General features: G+C 35.6%; 1 protein-coding gene across 1 annotated transcript; it reads left to right on the top strand.

The window, feature by feature from the left end:
* Positions 1-347: 347 nt before the first annotated feature.
* LOC117115328 (serine/arginine repetitive matrix protein 2-like) lies at positions 348-17,613 on the top strand. Its single transcript, XM_033259075.1, has 7 exons — positions 348-1,171; positions 2,768-2,892; positions 8,467-11,395; positions 12,056-12,277; positions 14,592-14,685; positions 15,080-15,198; positions 15,475-17,613. Exons 1-7 carry the CDS (start codon positions 524-526, stop codon positions 16,699-16,701), a joined length of 5,364 nt encoding a protein of 1,787 aa, XP_033114966.1. The 5' UTR covers positions 348-523; the 3' UTR covers positions 16,702-17,613.
* Positions 17,614-21,411: the final 3,798 nt, after the last annotated feature.

Here is a 21,411-nt window from a genome sequence, read left to right as displayed (position 1 = left end):
CCGAGTTGACTTGTGGCCGAGTTGACTGCAGCCGAACTTTTTATGGCCGAGTTGATTTGTGGCCGAGTTGACTTGTGGCCGAGTTGACTGTGGCCGAGTTGACTTGTGGCCGAGTTGACCTGCACCCATCTTTGCCCCCGAAAGGGGCACAGACACAAAAAAATCGTGATAGCGCCCTCACGATTAAGCGAGATAGAGAGGGCCTCTGACGACGCATGCGCAAGCTGTACTTATCGGCTATAAAATAATTTGCGTTGTATAAAGAGAAAACGCGTTAAATTTGTTGAAGCGTCAGTCAAGTATATGGATTTAGAAATCCTATGACGTGTTTAAAACGCATTTTTTAATCCTCCAAATTCCCGAAAATATAGTTAAGTTGTCGATGATGCTTGTGTGTACAGATCCATTTGAGTAGAGAAGATAAATTTACTATTACGAACTGATAACTATTATTTTATGTAGATTATCAGTGCTTAAAATAAGGGCTTGCTAGACTAGGCTTAAGTTTTAAGGGATTTAACTAATGGGTCCTCCGGCTAAACGTGGATTTGACCGTCAAGCACGAGGTGGTATTTTTAGAGGCAGGCCACCTGCACGAGGACGGGGTGGATGGCGAGGACGAGGTAGGGGTCGGGGAGGAAGTTTTGATCGCCGTTCAAGGAGATCAAGGACTCGGAGCCCAAGTCCTAGACGATCTCGTGAACGTGCGAGTAGAACTCACCATAGCCGAAGCCCCTCTCGCCGTAGTAGTAGAGGAAGTTCTGAAAGAAGTTATGATGAAAAGCGGTCGAGTAGTAACAGGGTTAGGCATGATGATGATTCAAGCCATGGTCGTCGTAGCAAAAGTAGGGAATGTTCATTGCCTAGGCCTATGGCTATGCCTAGGTCTGTGTCGCCTCCGAAAGCATCAAGGCACCAAGTAGAGCAACCACTTCCAACAACAGATCCATACTATGGCGCTCCCTCCGGAAGCTTGGGACCAGGGTTTAGACCAATTAGTGAGCAACTGGGCCCAATCCCACCTGCAATTTCAGATTTACCACCAGGCCATAAAATGCAGCCTCAAGCCAATTCTTCTGGTTCTGTAATGAATGCTGCTGGTGGTGCTATGTATTCACTGCCTATGGTGATGAGTCACGAAGATCCAAGACTTATGCAGAAACCATTTCAGGTAATTTTAACTAGGACCAGCTTGGGCCCAGATTGTAAAATAAGGCCTGCCCAGGGAATACTGTATATCTTTCGCGCAAAAATTAGGCCAAGGAATCTGTTCGCACGTTTTCAGAAAATATGGGCTGATTTCCGTGCAGAAATAGGTTTTTACCTTTCTTTATATAATAGCCAATATATTTTACAGTGCTTATTCTGCACACATTTTTCTAGCAATTTTCTGCGCTAATTTCACCTGGTTTTTGATGTATCATCCGTGCACTTAAAATACATTACAGTATGGTCTAGTGCCTGTTGGAGGTAATATGAACATTTGTTATGTTTGTACTGTAGTGTACCTATCTAAGCTTGGGCTATATATATAATATTATTATTGATTTTCAAAAGCGATAATAGTAGTATTGTACACATACTTAACTATTATTACTATTAGGCCTATGTTTTCGTGCTGACTAAAATATTTAATTAATAGTTACTGAATTTCCATTTTATTTAGAATCTGTCCGTATTACTAGGGTCTAGCTGCTGTCTTCAGCAACATTCCGTTAATGCATTCTAAAATGAGGTGCTATAAAAATATCCCTCTACTACCAAATTTGCTCTTACAGTCTTATAATCAAAGATCACCACCACACGAACAAAATGTTTGTGCTTTTGGACGAAAAATACCCATCCGACTCAGTGGTTGGGATGTGGTTAAATGTGTTTATGGCACCCAGTTGTTACAGTTTGCGGAATATTGGTTTACAGCAGTGAATTTTTTATTCTTTTTAAAAATTATGCTATGAAAGCAACACTCTCTTGTGGGTTTGACAGCAAAACCATTTTCTACTGGAACGTGCTGTACGTTGATTCAGAAACTAATGCATGCTTATCATAAATTATGCATTAATAAATATTTTGTTTTTCAGACTCACAATACAAAACAAATTTTGATGTTGAAGTCCTCCCTAAGCCTTGGAATCAAGCCTTATAATATGGCCATGTAAAAAAAAATTATTTCTTGTCTCTGATCACTTCATTTTTCGCTGCCACATTTAAAACAGATTTTCTCATATTAGTTTGTCATATTCTTTTCCTTTGGCTTAGTTTTCAAACTAAGTTCAAACTCGGAACACGGAAGTCAGTGTTATTGTTGTTTGGACCAAATAAATGAAACGTTAAAAAACTGGCATTGTGACAACTGAAAGATCACAGAAACTAATTTAGTTTACATGGCCTATTAAATCAATAACCCTAGATATCTTCTGATAATTCTGAAGTTGTTGCAGTCATACTCTGTCCTGAACAGCTAAAAAGTACATCACTTGGATTATCTGATCAAGAAATATCCTTACTAGAGGCTATTTTAAAAAAAAACAGAAAGAGCATTTTTAAATGTGTTGCAAGATCCTCACAATGCAAAAATTGCTTATTATTATTGTGAGTTTCAGCAGTTGATTTGAACATATGACTGAATTTGTTGTGAACAAGGTAAAGTCAGATTGAAAAATTGTATCATACAGTAGCTAATTCATTGTTTTTTTTTAAATTTATATAATAAATTAATAATGTTTATATTTTGCTAACTTTAATCTTTGCATTCATCAATATTTAGAAAGAGTTTAAAGACACTGAATCACTAAGAATAACTGTGGATAATGATCATTATAAAAATGAGAAGCCATCTGCAATGCAGCGACTAGGACCACCTGTTGAAACCCATCAATACCAACAGAAAAGGTAATAGTGTACAGTATTAAACTTTTCAAATTCTGTTGAAGTTCGTTGTAAGAGTTTTTTGTAAGAATGAAAAAGCTTTATTTGTGCCAAACCAGTCACTTGTCGCAAAAATTGATTTTGAGTTATTAATACATTGTTAAATAGTAAAATAAAAGCTATAAAATGCTAAAAAAAATCATTCAAATCCGATATTTACTTAAGAAGTTACAAGCACTTAAAACATACATCTGTTTAAAGAACGATATATGAGAAATCAGCCTTCAAAGTATATGATTTCAGGCATTTCTCATGCAGTGTTGTTTTCACATTGAAAATGGGGAAAATAACAGCATAGCATGATGTATAAAGGTTGTTTTAGTGCAATAAAATAGATTTTTAAAAATTTGACATTCCAGCATGTTTTGGCCATTTTCTCTGAAACATGATTTGCGACGAGTGACTGGTTTGGCTTGTCTTTGCCATATTTGTACATGCCAACTAAAGATATTGTCTGCATGCTCACTTTGGCAAGTATACCGGAAAGACCCATGCATGGGGTGAGGAAACTGTAGCGTTCTATCAATATTAATCAACGTTCCCCAAACAATGGCACATCTCTCAAAAATGGGACGCCAAGAAATCACAGAGGGACACACAAAGATCAAGAATGGTGGGGAGACCAATAAATGAGCTAACCTTGTACAAGAAATTAGCCTCCTTTACAATGAAAAAAAAAAAAAGAAAAAAAAAAAAGAAAAGAAAGGTGTAGGGCAAAGACAAAATGCACAGACGGCACAGAACAAACAAAAAGCAGGCAAAGCTGTATAGAAAACAAAATTCGACAAGAATGAAAAAGAATAGCTTTAAAGTTATAAACCTGGTTCACGTCGAACTTTATCTAGATATACCCATCTTGAAACATGATACGATAATCCCCTAATTACGTTCGATGCCAAGTTAGAGCCAGATAAACAGCCAGCCAGTCTCAGGCCGTCGACGTCACACGGTGGAAAGGCTTGTTTAATAAAACATCTACTGTATTTTATGAACCTCTAGTACCAAGTGTAAACTATTGTAGAGAAGGTGTGAGTTTCCACTACCTAACCTAGCCGACCAGTACGAACCAACGACAGTGCAGCAGCGTGTTCTATCGCAATCTAAGTAGTAGATTCTCTAGGCCCTAGCTACATTTACCTTCGATAAAAAACGAATTATTTTAATCGCTAGCTAGCATTCTTCCATTTAACAAAATATTGTTTTAATTTTCATTAAAACGTATGTATACTTTATGGACCTTTCTGTCCTGTTTTGTAGTTTTTAGATCCATGAGGTTCCATCCTCCTTTACCAAAATTTGCCTCTTGCAACCAGGGTGTAGTGTCCTTGAGCTAATTACAAGCTCCACAGGATATCAGATAAGTGTTAAGTAATTAGATAAACCAGGGAACAGTATAAGCAGAATCAATTCTCAGGCAGACAGTAAACTGGAACTACTTTCACAATACTCCATGCTCACAAACACAAATGTTTAACAGAAATAATAAAATGCAACAATATCATCCGGTTTTTGTTATAATTTATTAGAAAAAAAAGGTGTTGTTAAACAGTTTTTTTCTACGGCTTCAAAAACTGCTTGGAAAGCCAAAACTTTGACTGAAACAGGCTACAGCAGACACTAAATTTCATGTACGTCGTCAAACCAAGGAAATTGGTGGTTCATAAAACAGATTTGTTTGTACAATAACTATTTATAATAGGCATGCAGTACGTACGAATTGTGTACAGTCGTCTTGTCTTTCTCGCCTAGTCGTTTCGTAGGCTAGACCTAGGTAGGAATGACACTAGGCCTAGTCAACAAAGGCCTACAACATCGCCAAATTGAAGCCACATGGACCGCGTAGATGCTTGACTAAATCTATTATTTGTCTTCATTTTACAGTATTATTGTCATATTTAAAATGTTGTTTATTATCTAAAAACAACATAATTGTAGGCCTAATCCTACCGTCCGTTTAAACGCAATCACGATCATATCGTGAGTCGTGACTTCACTACTAACAAGTACATGTGGGAAATCCCTGATTGATCATTCTGGGCATGCGCATGGACATGCATGGATATGTAAGTTCGAGCGTTCGGAAAAATCGTAGTTAATACTATAGGCCTAGGTAGTGAAAAATTGCCGAAGCTGCCGACCTCTGGGAATTTAAGGTCGGCAAATTTTTGCCGACCTAATTTTTTTCATCTCTCAGTATTGTCAACCACTGTTTACAAATTTACAACATATGACGACACGATCAAACCAAGTGCTCTTTTATTATTTACTGCTGAAGTTTTTCTGTCATTACGCTGGCAAAATAGTTCCCAATTACCGTTGTATTATTTTTATTTACAACAAACAATTATATATTAAACGATTCGTACATTTAAAGTAGTTTCTAAATATTTTACACCCTAATTTTCATCAATAAAAATATTACTAATAAATGGATTCAAACTAAATCACGTTCAAACCAATATATTCATCCGCCTTTTTCAGAAACTTCATGTCGTCGTACGACGGCGCCTGTACCAAGTCAGCCTAGGCTAGGCCCAGTAATAGCCCTGTACTTTTGTAACTTCTCGTAAAAGGGCTCGTTTTTTACGATTCGAACTCGTAGGTAGGACAGTTTTTTCTGCTAAAGACAAATGTTAATATATTTCATACGATTTTCAACAAAATAGATTTTTTTTCTTTTTATAGTAAACTCAGTATGAATTGATTGTTATTGCTATGGCAGCACCCCTCTGAGATAATGACTTTTCCAGCCGCGATAGCCCTTCATGTACCGCGGTCTAACCTTCCTGATAATTAGAGTATTATTAGCTATGATAAGAGACCCTAGTTTGATTTCCCGAGTTTTCGTGGGTAAGTCGGCTTTTGTGGTAAAGGAGGATGGAACAGCATGCAATTGTGTTGTTTACGTGCACTTCGCGAAAATCTAGCTTTGCGGTGTCAAGTAAGTTGCTGAGCTGACTTCCACACACTTTTATTCGTCATCGTAAACATGTGCGCTCATTTTAGCGACTGGGGTTGGTGGTAGTTCGTTGAAATTTAATTAATAGCGACTATTATAGCAGAAATGGAAAAGATGTTTCTGTATGTGGGCCTGTTAAAACTTTTTAAAAATCCTTAAAAACTAATAAGATGATTAATTATTAAAATATAGGAGGTTGGACTGCTGCTGCTACACTTCTACTACTAATACTATGTACAGCACAGTGCTTGTTTCATGGTCACAGCAAATTTTCTTGTTTAGGCCTATGTCTGCAACCAGGTATATAATGTATAGGACATAATATGGATGGGAATTTCTCGCTTGTTTCCTGCGTAGGTAGATGTTTTGAGTTTTAAAAATGTTTGAATGCTTTCCAGACTGTCGTATCCATGCTGTATCCTGATTATAAATTATAATATTAAATACAGTATTTACCGTATGTTCTTCCGCGGAGGTATAGATAGGTCTGTACAATTTCTAATTCGTCCATATAGGCCAACATCATTGTAAATTACTAGGCCTAGGCGTAGTAGTAGAGTAGTACAGTAGTTCTAGGAGAATTAATTAGGCCTACTGTAGGCCTATAGCAAGTCAGTTTGGACGATGTACGTTATAAAATAAAGCTTGATGATGATGATGTACATTAGTTTGTATGTGACGTACTCTGTAATAAACCATGTGTTGTGAATGCGTTTGGACGGGGTAACAATTCACACTCAGTCAGGCATGATCGTGAGAGGAGCAAAAGCCAAACGGAATATACGCATCTAGACGGTAGGCTTCATAAACAGTCCCAAACTGTACACTATCAGAATACAATAGAATTTACGTCAAAACGAGTCTCTCATTTTTGAATAATTTGTCGATCACGTCTAAGGATGGATGATAGACATTTTTAGGGTGGATGGGCGATAACATTGGTAAACTCTAGATAATAAGAGTGGATTTTAAGGAGGGCAGGCCATGAAATTTGGAAAAAATTAGGTTGGCAAAAATTTGCCAACCTTAAATTCTCTGAGGTCGGCAGTCTCGGCAATTCTTTACTACCTAGGCCATAGTATAATCTACAATTTTTCCACACGCTTGACTTTACATCGTCATCTACAGACTTACAGATCATGATTTGTTAATTATCTCTATTAAATCAATATATAGTTGGTGAAAGAATAATAATAATAATAATAATAATAATAATAATAATAATAATAATAATAATAATAATAATAAAAACTATATTTAACTACGGAAACACTTGTTTAACATAATAGTGTTTTTTAACAAGGCCGTATAGGCATTGTGCAACTCAACAAAACGGAAGTTAAAACAAAATGGTAGTTGTACAGTTCCTTGTAATAATTTAAATGTGTAGTATAAGTGTTACATAAGAAAATCACTGAAGAAATGTTGTTTTCATGTTATCTTTAGCATTGGAAATATCAGTTTCTTAAAAGCTATGATTGTATCAACACAGGCTGTCTGTGCTCAAAAACTGCCCATGCATGTCCATGCGCTTGCCCAGAATGATCTATCTGGGAGTTTCCACACATGTACAGTACTTGACAGTATCAACGTCGTGTTTGTGTTTAGGTGGATTGTAGGATTAGGCCTACAATATGTTTAATTTAGTTGTTTTTAGATAATAAAAAACATTTTAAATATGATGATAATGCTGTACAATAAAGACAAATAATAGATTTAGATAAGCATTACAATATACGCAGCACACGCGTCTTCAATTAGACGATGTTTTAGGCCTTGACTGGTTAGCGTCACTCCTACCTAGCCTAAGAAACAACTAGGCCTAGCTAGGCGAGAAGGGCAATTACACACCGTGCGTATGCCTATTAAAAATAATTATTGTACAAACAAATCTGTCTACGAACAACCAATTTCCTTGGTTTGACGATATATGTTAAATTTAGTTTCTGCTATTGCCTGTTTCAGTCCAAGTTATGACTTTCCAAGAAATTTTTGAAGTAAAGAAATGTAGGCCTGGTCAGCAAAAAGTTCCATCTTTTCTGGCTCAGCAATATGGTTGCCGATTGCCGACGTGAAATTCATGGGCAACCATTCTTTCACCAAAAATATATTGATTTAATAGAGATAATTAACAAAATCACGATCTGTAGATTACGATGTAAAGTCGAGCATCTGGAAAAATCGTAGTTTATACTATAGGCCTGGTGGTAAAAAATTGCTGAGACTGCGAACCTCGAAGAATTTAAGGTCGGCAAATTTTTGCAGACCTAATTAATTTTTTCCAAATTTCATGGGCTGAATAAACGCTAGAGTACACCAATTTGTACGACTATAGACGTCCCTGGCGCCCTCAGCAACACCCTGTGGAATAAGTATACTCGTCGCTGGCAGCAAGCGTGTTAACAAGATGATGAAAATATATATATTTTTTTTTTTATCAGTAATATAAAATAAAGTTTTAATTTCTTTTCCTCTGTTAATACATATCGGCAAAATCACTCTAAAACAAATGTTGTATTGGGCTGTATTAAACAATTAAAAATGAGTTTATTAGTTACTATATTGCTATTGTTTTACAGTTATGAATTTCCAAGTCGTGAAGAGTCCCACCTTGTTAGCCAGATGGACAAATATGATTCAAGAAGAGGAGGAAACAAATATAATGGTGAAAAGCAGAATAAGAAATTTGATGATTACAATAGAAATAGAAGTCAAAGTATCAGCAGCAGAAGCAGCAGGAGTAGTAGTAGGAGTACTAGCAGTAGTACTAGTAGGAGCAGCAGTAGCAGCAGCAGCAGATCATCTTCTCCTGTTAGAGGTCGTAGTAGAGCCAAGAAGCTTACAACAAAAGACGGACATTTGGACAACAGACAAACTATGAAAAACCATGAATATTTAGAACATGTGGAAAAGAGAAGTCATCCTGAAGAAATGAATGATCCCAGACTAAGATCTTCAGGTCTTGTGGAGATGCCGTCTCATAAGGAACTTGATAGCAGAGATCCTCGTAAGGAACTTGATAGCAGGGATCCTCGTAAATCCTCTAATTCTAGTATGCTAAAAATACATAAGGGGAGTGGTTCGGATGAGAGTAACAATTCTGTACAGAAACTTTTGAATGACCTCACAAAGATGGGATATTCAACTTTGAATGCAAACCAAGTCTCAAATGTCAAAGAAGAGACAAAGACATTGACTGAGACACTCAAAGCTGCGGCAGGTTTAGCTGTACCTAGTGCTAAGCCTGCTAAGTCAATCTTAAAGCGCACAACAAATCCCACTCCTATATTGAGCCAACAAGAACCCGACAAACAAATCAAATCCATCCTAAAGAATAAACCAACACCCACATCACAAGATCCTGGGTCATCTGCATATTCAAATATCTTCTCTAGAAATCTTGAAGGGTCTTTGCCTGGCCTTGATTTGTTGGATGACAATGCTGAAGGGAAAGTAAAAACAAATACTGGGAGGTTTGGGTTCCCGTCAATTGATGATGAGGAAGAGTTCCTGTACGGTGAGGATGAACCAAAAAATGAAGAATATAAACTAGAAAATGAACAATATAAACCAGAAGAAACTTACACCACTAAAGAGTTGGTAACTTCAAGTTATCAGTCAGTCACTAAGGAGAATGATGAAAAGTATGTGCCTCAATCAACATCATCAAATGTAGATTTAAAAAGACAGGAATCACAGGTAACTAACCAGCCTGATTTTCAGAATACTCAAGTACAGAGAATATTGTCTGCCATTGGATTTGATTTTGACCTTGCCAAAAAGATCCAACAGCAAAAAGGAAGTGAAGAAACTTCATCAACAACTAAGGAAGAAACACGTGGCGAGTCCGGTTACCTGAAAGCAGATGAGGTTAAACCTGGTAATCAACCAGCAGAAAGTAGTAAAGATGTACAGCTTGGTATGTTTGATCAGTCAGCCTCATTTTTAAGCTCGGGTTTTGAAGGAGACCTTGATACATTGATGAAAGCAGATGTGCCTGATAAAATGCAAAAAGCAAATGACAAGCAGACATTCAAAGCAGAAGACGGTAATGATGAGAGTTTTTCCGGTGTTCCTACAACAGCTCCAAATTTCAATTACTCAAATTATAGGCATCCAACACCTGTCCAGTATGGTAACTACCCTCCATTTAACCCTCAAAATCCACCCTTTGATTATAGGTATCCTCCAGTTTTGGGTCATGGATTTCCACCAGGTGAGGTACAACATGTGGCACATGGACTACCCCAACCACCTCCTGGACATCCCCCTCAATTCAATGCTAACCCATGGCAGCAACAATTTCCCTACAATCATTATCCACCTAATTATGGTTATCAACAGCAGCACACATATGGAGGTGGGCCACCTCACCTGGAGGGTACTGGAAATACCATGGACATATTTGAGCAGCCAGAGAAATCACGTAGTAGGCCTCATGATAAGTCAAGGAAGCATAAACGCAAGTCAAAGCGTCAAAGAGCAAGCAGTGATGAAGATGATAGAGATCACAGGAAACGTCAGAAATATATAAGTGATAATTCTGGATCTGAAGAAGAAAGGAAGACAATGTCAAAGAAGCCTAATGAACGTTCATTTGGTGACATTGAGAAGGAAACAAATCGCAGACTTGGACTTGTCACAGAGAGGCCAGCTGTTGTAAGCACTGAATACCTTTCTTCTGAAGATGAACAGGAACCTTTAAATGAAACCAGAGAAAGTGCTGACACAGATTGGTCAGAGAAAGCAAAGAATATTGAACTAAATGAAGATGAGGAGCGTTATGCAAAAAAACAGGCTGTCATGGAAGTGAAAGAGAAGTTTCAAGAAATTGCAAAACACCGCCAAGTTACCAGAAAAGAGCTGGAGGACGAGATAGATAAAAAGACTCAAGAGATTTTGAAACGAAAAAAAGAATCAAATGCAAAAAAAGAGATAATGGAAAGGAAGAAGCGAATACAAAGTGAGAAAGAAATCTATCTTCGTCGCATGGATATGCTGGAAGAAGAACTTTGTAGATTACGTAAGCAGCAATCATATTTAATGCGGAAGCGGCAGCATCACAAAGATAATAAGGATCCCGTTTTAATGGAAAATACTATGCTTCAAGATGCAATTGCTAATCAGATTCATCAACTTAGGAGAGACTACACAGAGAAAAAGAATAAAAAAAAGAATGATGCTAAAGAATTTGAGAAACAAGACACTAAGAAAAGCTGTGAAAGGGAATCTAGAAGTTTTTCAGAATCACCAGACCGAGAATCCTCTTCTAAGTGGAAAAGATTGCCAAGTACTGAGCAAGGTGATCCTGACAGGAAGCATGCAGTTCGTGGTCGCCACGAAAGAAATAGTCTTTCACCACAGAAACAAGATATTGTAGCAAAAGGTGATAGAAGCAGGGATACTAAAGATAATCGTCAATCAAACAGAGACTCTCCTCAACATGTAAGGCAAAGATTCTCTCCGAAACGAAGAGACAGTAGAGAAGAATGGCGAAGAAATAAAAGTGTAAGTTTGAACTTTCTTTCATTATTGTTTCATAAGGTTGTTTTAGACCTCTAAGCACTTCACATTATTACCGTCGGTCATTGGATTAAACACATATGGAACACATACTCAGCTCCTTGAGTGAGAATTCCATAATGTAGGTAGTAATATTATATTACTTTTGAAATCCTGATAGTTGTTATTAGTATTTGATTAGGATTGAGGTTCAGGTAGTTATTTCAAAGTTCCACTTCTTTGGAATTTAACACAAAAAAATTAACTCACTGAAATGGTGTTGTATGTACATTGGTAGCATTCCCACTTTAAATAGTGTCATTGTAGTATTTTTATTTTCAATTAAGTACTAGGTAAATGATTTGCATTGACAGACAAATCTGCAGCAAGTATATTTACATTATAAGAATTCAACAACAAATATTAACAACTGTCTCATACAATTACAGAATTATTTTTGTTCACATACTGTATATAGTGTAGTTGGCAGAATCAATTTATCCTTTTCAAACAATTTCTTAAGCTTGCTTGTTAATCTATAAATGATTGTAATACAGTACAAGTGCTACATTAAATTACGTTTTATACTTGTTCATACCTAGGCTACTAGAGTATGTTTAACTCATTAATACCTTAAATTCATAACTAATTTTTTCTCTAATCAAGGTGTCAAGTCGGGAAAAGAACCTTGTTGAAGACAAGAGGTACGACAGCAAAAGAAGCAAACAATCAGATGAAGAAAGTAGTAAGCGAAGCAAGCCAAAGGAAAAGTTTCAGTTTGAATTTTCTTATTTTGATCCTGGGTTTCACTTTTGCAAGGTATGCAAAATGTCACTGGCCAGATTGAATGAAGTGTTTATTCATCTTCATTCAAAGAAACACCTACAGGTAAGAATAGTTGCTTATACAATTAACTTTATAAGTTGTAAACATACAAATTTATTGCTGTAGCTACTTATACTGGTTAATCTAAAGTGCATGTCTTGAAGATTAAGTGGGTAACTTGTATGTTTATTAATTACTCTGTCAAGTATTATTATTTATCTGTTTGCTTTCATAGTTTTAATTTTCTCTGTTATCCATGATTAGTCCTATAAATGTTTATTATGCATGTTTATGTGTGCTGCCCTGACTCTGTGTGCATTGTTTTGTTTGTATCATTGCATATGAACTTCTTTTAATATATTTGTTTGTTTACCATATATCAATATGTTTACTTCCTTGAATATTTTACCTTCCATATTATCGTCTATATGTATATATTTTTTTTTAATGTTTCTTTTTAAAGGGTATATTTTACAAGCTTTAATACACAAAATATTTAATCAATTTCAGTATTTCCTCCAAAGCCGTGCTATAATCTGTATGTGCAATCATGCTGATCTACCAAAGTGACCCTTATAAATGCCCACAATATGTTCTCTAAACCCTAATTTTATTATTTTTTTTTTAAATTTTTATTTTATTCAATTTCCAGGAAAAAAAAAAATTACATAAAAGTACCTTAGCTCCTGAAGGTGACCAAAAGTAAACAATTAAAAAAACTGTCAAGTGGCGTTCCCAACTAAAAGTACATAAAAGAAATCAGGGATATCCTAAAATTAAATGCTATTGATAACAAGCTTTAGAGCTCTTTTAAACCCTCCAAAATTGTACAAAGCTTTATCACGAATATAACGAGGAATAAGTTTCCAAATTCGTGGATAGTTCACAAACAAGGAATATTTAAATGCATTAGTTCTACTATACTTGTGTTTAAAGGTGAGAGTTTATGGATATCGGGCATTAATGACAAGAAAGTGGGTTTTAAGGCAATTTAGCACATTTTCATGTTTTTACAAATCATGCTACTAATTTAATCAATTGTGTCCCTGCCTAGATGCACTCATTAATAGCATGTTTTGTTTGGCCACCTGCAAATTTCATTAGGAGGGGTTGTGTCTGTTTTGGATTGTTGTGTGATGGCTAGCTGCTGTGTATGTACATTGAATAAACTGCATAAGAAATTTATAAAGATGACTTTGTGATATTTGAGAATGTAGGTAAGTATTGGGGCCATTTTTACCTACCTGTCATATGGGGCCATTTTTACCAGGGCCATTTTTTCCGGGGCCATTATTTCCGGGGCCATTTTTTCCGGGGCCATTTTTTCCGGGGCCATTCTTACCGTACACCGATATTTGATACCATTCTAGGTAGGCCTACCATGCCAACTCGGGTCACGATTACCTGTGGTAATGTTTGCTAGTCACTGAGGGTTCATCTTACAGTTTGCCCTACCGGGAAGGCGTGCAAACTTTCTAACAAAGAGTCCAACAGCATGATCATGCAAACAATTTTCAGGATAAATTACTGTATTTGGACCCTACGTAAATACAGTACAACCATGTTTAAGCCACTCAAATTTTACAGCATGCACAAACTACAATTTTGTATGTACAGAACTGACAACATAATTTTATTAATTTTTAAAATGTTAGTCTATTGGAGAGTGATATTTGATGTTTGATGGTAACTCCTCGGAGCCAAAGGCCAAACCATGCTTAGTTTAAGGAGTAGGATTAGTTATTAAGTATCATTACATTTGTATTCTTATTTATGTTAAGCGCATAGAGGTCTATGATATGCGCTCTATAAGTCGACCATTATTATTAAGATACTCCTTGCAGCTAATTGAGAGATCAGTATGTGATGTTGTAATACAATTAAGGCTGATAGGAAAACATTAACATTCTAATGATGGTACTGTATGGGCTTTTGATATTGAATATTTTTGCATCTTTATCCTCAGTTTTTTTGCAAGTTGCATGGAATAAATTCCTGAATGAGGAGCCCTCCGACTTACTTTAATTATGGAATGAAGTCAAATACTGTAGCTTGGTAGTAACGGTACTTGCCATCACAGGGTCCTGGGTTCAACTCCTGTCACAGTAATAATATTTTTTCTCACAACCAAAAACAACTATACTCCCTAAACCCACTAATGTGACTTGTCTATGTAGAGCATCTTGTGTGTATGCTTGTATTTTTAAAGGAATTGGGGAGTGAAAAGTTCTCTACAGTAGTATCCTTTGATACTTGCACATAAAATACGTAATGAAATAATAAAAATTGTACCAAAAAAGTACTATATTTTTTCAAATGATTTCATTACTTGATGTTACATTCACTTGATTTTCTAAATGCTAATATTTGTTTTCAGAGATGTGACCCATTTGATCGGCCCTGGCTATCAGATATGACTACAAATGCCAGGCCACCACCATCATCAAAGACTGTTGCTGCTCCTCTGAAAGGTATGCATTATTCCAGAATTTATTAATGGTGACTAACATTTGAATTGCTCGCAATGTACATATATTTTGATAGCTTATATACAATTATATTAAAATTTAATTTCTACAGGACCCATCAAAAGCTATCCATTTAAAAGATTTTATATTGTTTGAGAAATTAATAGAAATTGAAGAAAATGAAAACAAAATACTTGAATGTATACACATAGGAAAACTTTTATATTTCAATGTGTGTTAGTATATTGAAAATACTATATGTTTATTCATTCTTAATTCATTTTGACGTATTCTCTAAAATTTTTCCCATTTGCCAAAATGTTTTGTTGTACACAGTAGCAACTAAGGTACACTGCCATAAAACCCCTAATATTATTACAAAATCTTTCACAATCAGGTGTTGACTTCATGATGCCAGTTAATGGATTTTACTGCAAACTCTGCAAGCAATTCTTTGGTGATGCAGCTTGTTCAGCAGAGCACTTGAAAAGTGTTGAACATAACAAAGCCTATCAGGTTTGTTGGATTACTGTACTTGGGTTTAGTGAAGAGCAATACATCATTATATGGAACAGTGTAATGGAAGTGTTTACAATAATTTGGTGAAAGCATTTCCTATTAAATATAATATGGTAACTTAATAAGTCTCTAAAACTATAGTACACAATTTCTATAACAGTAATGTACTGAACTGCATTAGTAAAATACTGTAGAACTTTAAATTAAGATTGTTACAACTATTTATTCATTTATGTAATTTGACATCATTGTTAATGATTTTTTTTTTTTCAGAAATACATTGATGAGAATCCTTCTTATGAAAAGGAGCTTGAGCTGATGAGGGCTGCTGCTCTGGGTAAACAAGATGAAAAAGTGGACCAAGCCAGTATCAAAGTGACAAAAAAGGACGGTGGATTTGGCAAATTTGCCTTTAAGAATGAAGACAATGTAAAAGAAGTAAAACAAGAGCATACCAATGAGGAATGTACCACTGGCTCTCCTATATATGAGGGACCTAAACTTCCACCAGAACTAGAGCTTCGTAAATCTGTAGATATTTTCCAAGGCGATAGTAAATCTCAGAAACCCCAGATACCATATACTGCAGGGAAGAAACCAGAAAGGTATGGAGAAAGAAGTAAAGAACTCTATCTGCCAGGTGAGGGAGACATTGCTGCTGCCTTTAGTGGAAAGCCAGTTTCACAAACAGAACAATCTAACAAACAAGAACCTGCAACCTGTGAATCAGTTCCTACTAAATCATCAGGTGAAGTTGATTCTGCTGTGACAACAACTGCACCTTCAGCTTCAAACATTCCAAAACCAGCATTCATTGGAAGGATGCCTGGTCGTAAAAGTGTTAGTAGAGGTCGTGTCAGGGCTAAAGCAGAGACAAAAAATTTAGTTGAGATACCTGCTTCTGCAAATGAAAAGAATAAGAGGGAGGCTCAGCAGATGGCTCACATAGCAAAGGAAATGCAGGCTCACATGGCTAGGGCACAATTAGCAGCCAAACAACAACTAGAGAAGGTGCAAAAAGAAGAAGCCCTTGCTAAGTCATTAAAAGTTGCTAAGAAAAAGGCTTTGTTGGATGCTACAAAATTTGATTCTAATCAGGAAGAGAAGAACAAACCTCTAGCTGTTGAACCTCCACCACAGAAATCAGTGGTTACCACAAAAGCAAGTAAACCACCTTCTGCTAGTGGTCAATCGTCCCAGATTGAATCGAAACCCAGTGAGCAAGCACAAGGTCTTGCTCCTCCAGGTATGTCTCCACCTATTAGTCCAGCTCCTAATGTTCCTGAAGAGGATCTTTATTCAATTGATGACATGTTCATGGAGGATGGCACTGAAATCCCAGGAATGGATGTCTCAGTATCAACATCATCTCTAGGGATTAAGGTTAAACCCCCACCACCAGTCAGTAAGGCGGTGAGTCAAACATCTGCTGGTCCAAAGACAACTCTGACAACATCATCAAAGGAAAGTATCTATGGCCTGTTTTTCAGTGGGAAGTGATCATGACTCTAAAAGTAAGTTAACTCATATTAAACAAATATTTTTTTATTTCAGATTTATGTAAAATAGATTGTATTTAAGGCAAGACCTTTTTTATTCCTTGTTTCGGGTACTTATTTTTTTTCAAATATCATCTGAAGAGGGCGAGGTAAAAATAACATTTTGTTTTCTTATTCAGCAAATAGGTTTGCCAAAAACATCCAGACAGTAGAGAAAATAAAAGTAGATTTTATTGGTGATTGTAAAATAGGATATTAAATGCTTCAAATTTATGTAATTAGGAGGGAATTTACATATCTTATGTTTTGAGATTTCAAGGCAGCAGAGGGCGTAATAAAAACACAGAAAGACTTTAATTTTTTTCTAAAATTTTCATCAATATTTGCAGTTGGCGGGTTCGCTAAACAAGGTGTAAATAAAGTCTCGCCTAGGTATATCATAGTGAAAGACAAACTCACTACAATGGGTGAAGCTCAAACAATATTTGCCAATTTTTACCAGCATATGTGGCATAGTCAAGCCAATTCGGATTTTGAGATAATACATTATTATTTTTCAGTAAAGGTGTTCTCTTTATAATGGTGAATAATGTTTACAATCCAACTTTTCGTTATGAAGTTTTAGAAGTTTAAAGATACCTACGTTTGGCAGAAACCTTAAACACGTTTCGAGAAATACAAATTTAAAGTTTAATGACGCGCTAAGACGCTGACAGTGCAGATACGTTCTTTGTTCCATGGGCATAGCTGAATACCCAACCTAACGAAGACAATAGAAACCTTCAAGTACCAGCCTCAATTTTGCAGTTGCATATACAAAACTCATATTGTACCATTAGCTACAGTACATACAAATTTTTTAAAAGAAACATAAAATATTGTCCCTGGTCAAGGGAAGCATTCATTCTTTCAAATATTTTATTGACAAGCAATTGCTAAACAGTTCTAAAACTATATATCCTTCACATTTCTAGATTAAGTTCTGACTGGATTTTCCACTGAGCAATAATGATGTGATGCTATTTGATGATTAACATAGACTTGATTGTCTACTCTGCTATATGTTTATTGGTTTTATTCGGCTGATTTTAGAGTACAGTACTATCAATGAATACAAATACTTTTGATTCTGAGTTGACTCTACTGTACTTAATGCTTAGTATTTTGCAATCTATATCAACATCTACACTAAAATTAACTATTGATGACAATCTGGTTTACAAACAAGTTTTACAAAAGACAAAATTTCAATTGGGGTCTGGGCAGGTCTGGATTACAACAAATGTGAAAGGTTATAACTGTGTGGGCCTGGAATTATAATTGAGCAAAACCTAGTGTTTGCTATTCTAGGTAGTATAACTGTCTCTTATACACATCTAGATGTGTATAAGAGACAGCCATAGTACTGAAGGTGGCTTGTGCTGTTTCTTTTGTTGGTTGGTGTTTAGTGGAAAAGTCAAACTAGGATGCATGACAAAATCGTCATCCAGGAATCAGGTTAATTTTTATAAGGCTATATTTTTTTTTGGACATAAATTGGACTGAATCATTTCTGCAAAATTGTCAATATTATCAAGAAGTTAGTCCTTTGTATAATCATAGAGCTATAATATGTATGGTAATTTTACAGTCATTTTTTTCTTTTCAATGAATGTTTTGAATGTATCAATCATTTCTCAATCATTTCAAATGCTTAAACTTTAAATGCCGCACCAAATTTATAACGCTGTACTACACAGTAATGTATTCTGTCTGTTGCTTACTTTACTACGTGTACAGTACTGTTTAGTTCTGTATATGGTCGTGTCATTGAAATTTCATATAATTTCAGTGGTGTTTTTTTTTTTGCATTTATTCCTGCTAACTGTGAGGTGAATATTAAATTCAATTGTCATGTAAGTAATGGCATAATTTTATACTTAACGGGGACTGAAGATGCAAGGTACCAAGCTCACATTATTCCAAATACTGTATAAGGAAATCATTGAGAGATGCTCCAACGTCAGTTAGCCTCTTAAATTACAGATGCCAGCAGTTACCTTTAGATCGTGCATGCAGGTATTACCACCAGTCGTCATGTGAGTATTTGGTTAACTCGTTTCAATTAACTTCCCGTATAGATACTGTATGTTTGAAATATTGTAAAAATGCTTTGGTGAAGGTCACATAAAATTAAATGAAAGTAAATGCAATTCACGGTATCCAAATTGTTTGTTTTTTCGTGTGTGTGTTGTGTTTAATACTCATTGAATAAAAGTCGTTATATTTATATTTCTCCCCCCCCCCATATTTTAACAGTTTTATTTCAATCAAGTTTGATGTCAATAATAGGAGGTGCACTGTCTATTATGAGCTAAAAATAGAATCAATATTCAATTCCGTATTTGAACTGCCAAATTTGTATATATTTATTATTTGAGTTGTAACAATAGCTAAAAATATGAATGATGTACAATGTCCTCGTAAGTTAAATAATACCTTTTTCTGTTTTTGGTTGGAAGTTTGATTATTTAAAATGAACTATTCAAAGATCTTGATATTTTTTTGCCATTTTTTTTTTTTTTTTTTGGCAGACAGTGCATCTTTAAATATTATATAAAATACCTACCATTAGTCGCCATGCAACGCTACTGTAATTGGATTTGTTGTTACTGTATGCGACATGTTCACAGGTAATAGACTAGTTGTCAATCAATCAATTTACTCAAAGGTGGTGCATCCAAATTGATAAAACAAACTGACAAAATATACAGACTTTAATCAAGGCATACAAGAACACAATTTTGAAATAGAAAATGTTATAACAATACCAATGAAACTTAAACTAGTATATAAAAAAATATTTTAAACAACTATACCTATTAAATTTAATAGAATTTGAACCCAGCAACCCTTACCAAAGAGTTGTGCATCTAGCAATTTATTAAAATTAAATGTTTTTGTTACCGGACTATTGCATGACTAAATTTCAATCGTTTGCCAGGTGTTTCAATCGCAGCAAAATAGAACATGAGGAACTGAGAGCAATTACATTTCTTTAGTTTCTTTTGACTACAAGAATGCTTGCGTCACCTCAAATGTTGTGCCTCACAGTGGCCGACCTTGTTAGGCAATGGTCATTTGATGTCGGTTTAGTCATCATAAGCTTAGCTTAACCTGTATAAGAAAACGGACATTACAATGATAATAACAAGACAGCATGAAGAGGAAAACTGCAATAAAAAATATGTAGGCCTATATACAAACATTGACACTGATTACCAAAAGGCAACTTGCCTGCCAATGGCAGGGTCAATGGTGATCCCATTGACTTTAGAAAGTTTAGAAGTATAGTCCTCAGGAAATTGTAAGGGCTAAATAAATTTATATTGAAAGTCCAAGATAAATTCAAGAAGTTCTGAGGGCCTTTATATCTTTGGCCAGTGGGTATTCCTTTATCTAATTGTACTGGGATTGCCAACGCAGTTAATGTATGATTTACCATGAATTTGCTATTCTCTCAGCATTAGATTGATGAAAACTACCTAAATTTCTTCCCTCTTCAATGTGTAAAATAATATGTACCCCAGGTACAGCCATAGCAAGTTGTTCATAATAAGTTAAAACAAAAAGAGGTTGTCTTTTTTTTTTTATAATTTGAGGTCTTTTTTTAATCGATTTTTGAAGATCCAATATGCAGAGTATTTAATGGATTTCAGTGGTGAACCAGGAACTTGCCATGGTGGGGCTGAGTTAAGAAGGTTTATGATGGAAGTTTTTGGAAAATAAACTGAAACTGAAAATGGACAAAAATGGCACGCTCAGACTTAAATATAACTTTATTTTTTTCTCTCCATTTTAAAAAATAATTTGATAAATTTAGGGGTGGGGGCAGCCACTGCCAGTAGGACTTGTGCAGGACACATACATTAGGGAAAATGTCATCATATTCCTTCATTGCTACTGCTGTGGATGGACGTGGGTTAGAGAATTCACAGCTTCATTGACAATCGCACAAGATAATCAGACGTCAAGTGTGGTCCGAGAGAGCTCACATTAGTAGGGGCTGGCCAGAACAGTTTTGAAGAATCATATCCAAAAGACCGAAATTTGTAATTTCAGTTTTAAAGTTCTTTTAATACACACATGTTAGTTTTTATATTTTATAATTTCGATATTTTTTTTTATTGATCACTCAGCATGGGGTCCAGAGTCCACCCATCGCTTTCTTTTTCATACGACTGAAATAAAAAGGGACTTTTCGTTGATCAGCTATGCTTGATACGATTATTACATGTTCCTATTTCAGCACTGTTATTATTATTTATCTATTCGTTTATAGTGTGCCACGGTGCTACGCAACAAACTTTATTTGAATATTATTTACTATGATTTCCCAGCTGCTGCTATTCCAAAGCTTAACCATAGCTCCACTATGTGTGAGCGTTTCATTCAGTTGTATGAGAGAAAGTGTCTGGGGATTAGAACTGCACGTAATTCCTACAAGTCTCTGTGGGCTGATGGATATAATACTCGCATTGACAGCGAGAGGTTGCAGGCTCGAACATCGCCAGAGACACTTTATTCATACAACTGAGTTGAGTTGTAATAATCTATCAGGTTATGCCTGATAGATTATTACAACTCAATGATCCTATTCAATTGAGCACTGTTTAATATTATTTATCTATTTGTTTATATTGTGTCACGGTGCTACGGAGCAAACTTGATT

The sequence above is a fragment of the Anneissia japonica genome, unplaced genomic scaffold, assembly GCF_011630105.1.
Source record: "Anneissia japonica isolate Jap-2015-1 unplaced genomic scaffold, ASM1163010v1 scaffold287800_len1627635_cov199, whole genome shotgun sequence".
NCBI classification, from domain to species: Eukaryota; Metazoa; Echinodermata; class Crinoidea; order Comatulida; family Comatulidae; genus Anneissia; species Anneissia japonica.
Note: the sequence above shows the minus strand (reverse complement) of the source record. Positions and strands in the feature narration are given on the sequence as shown.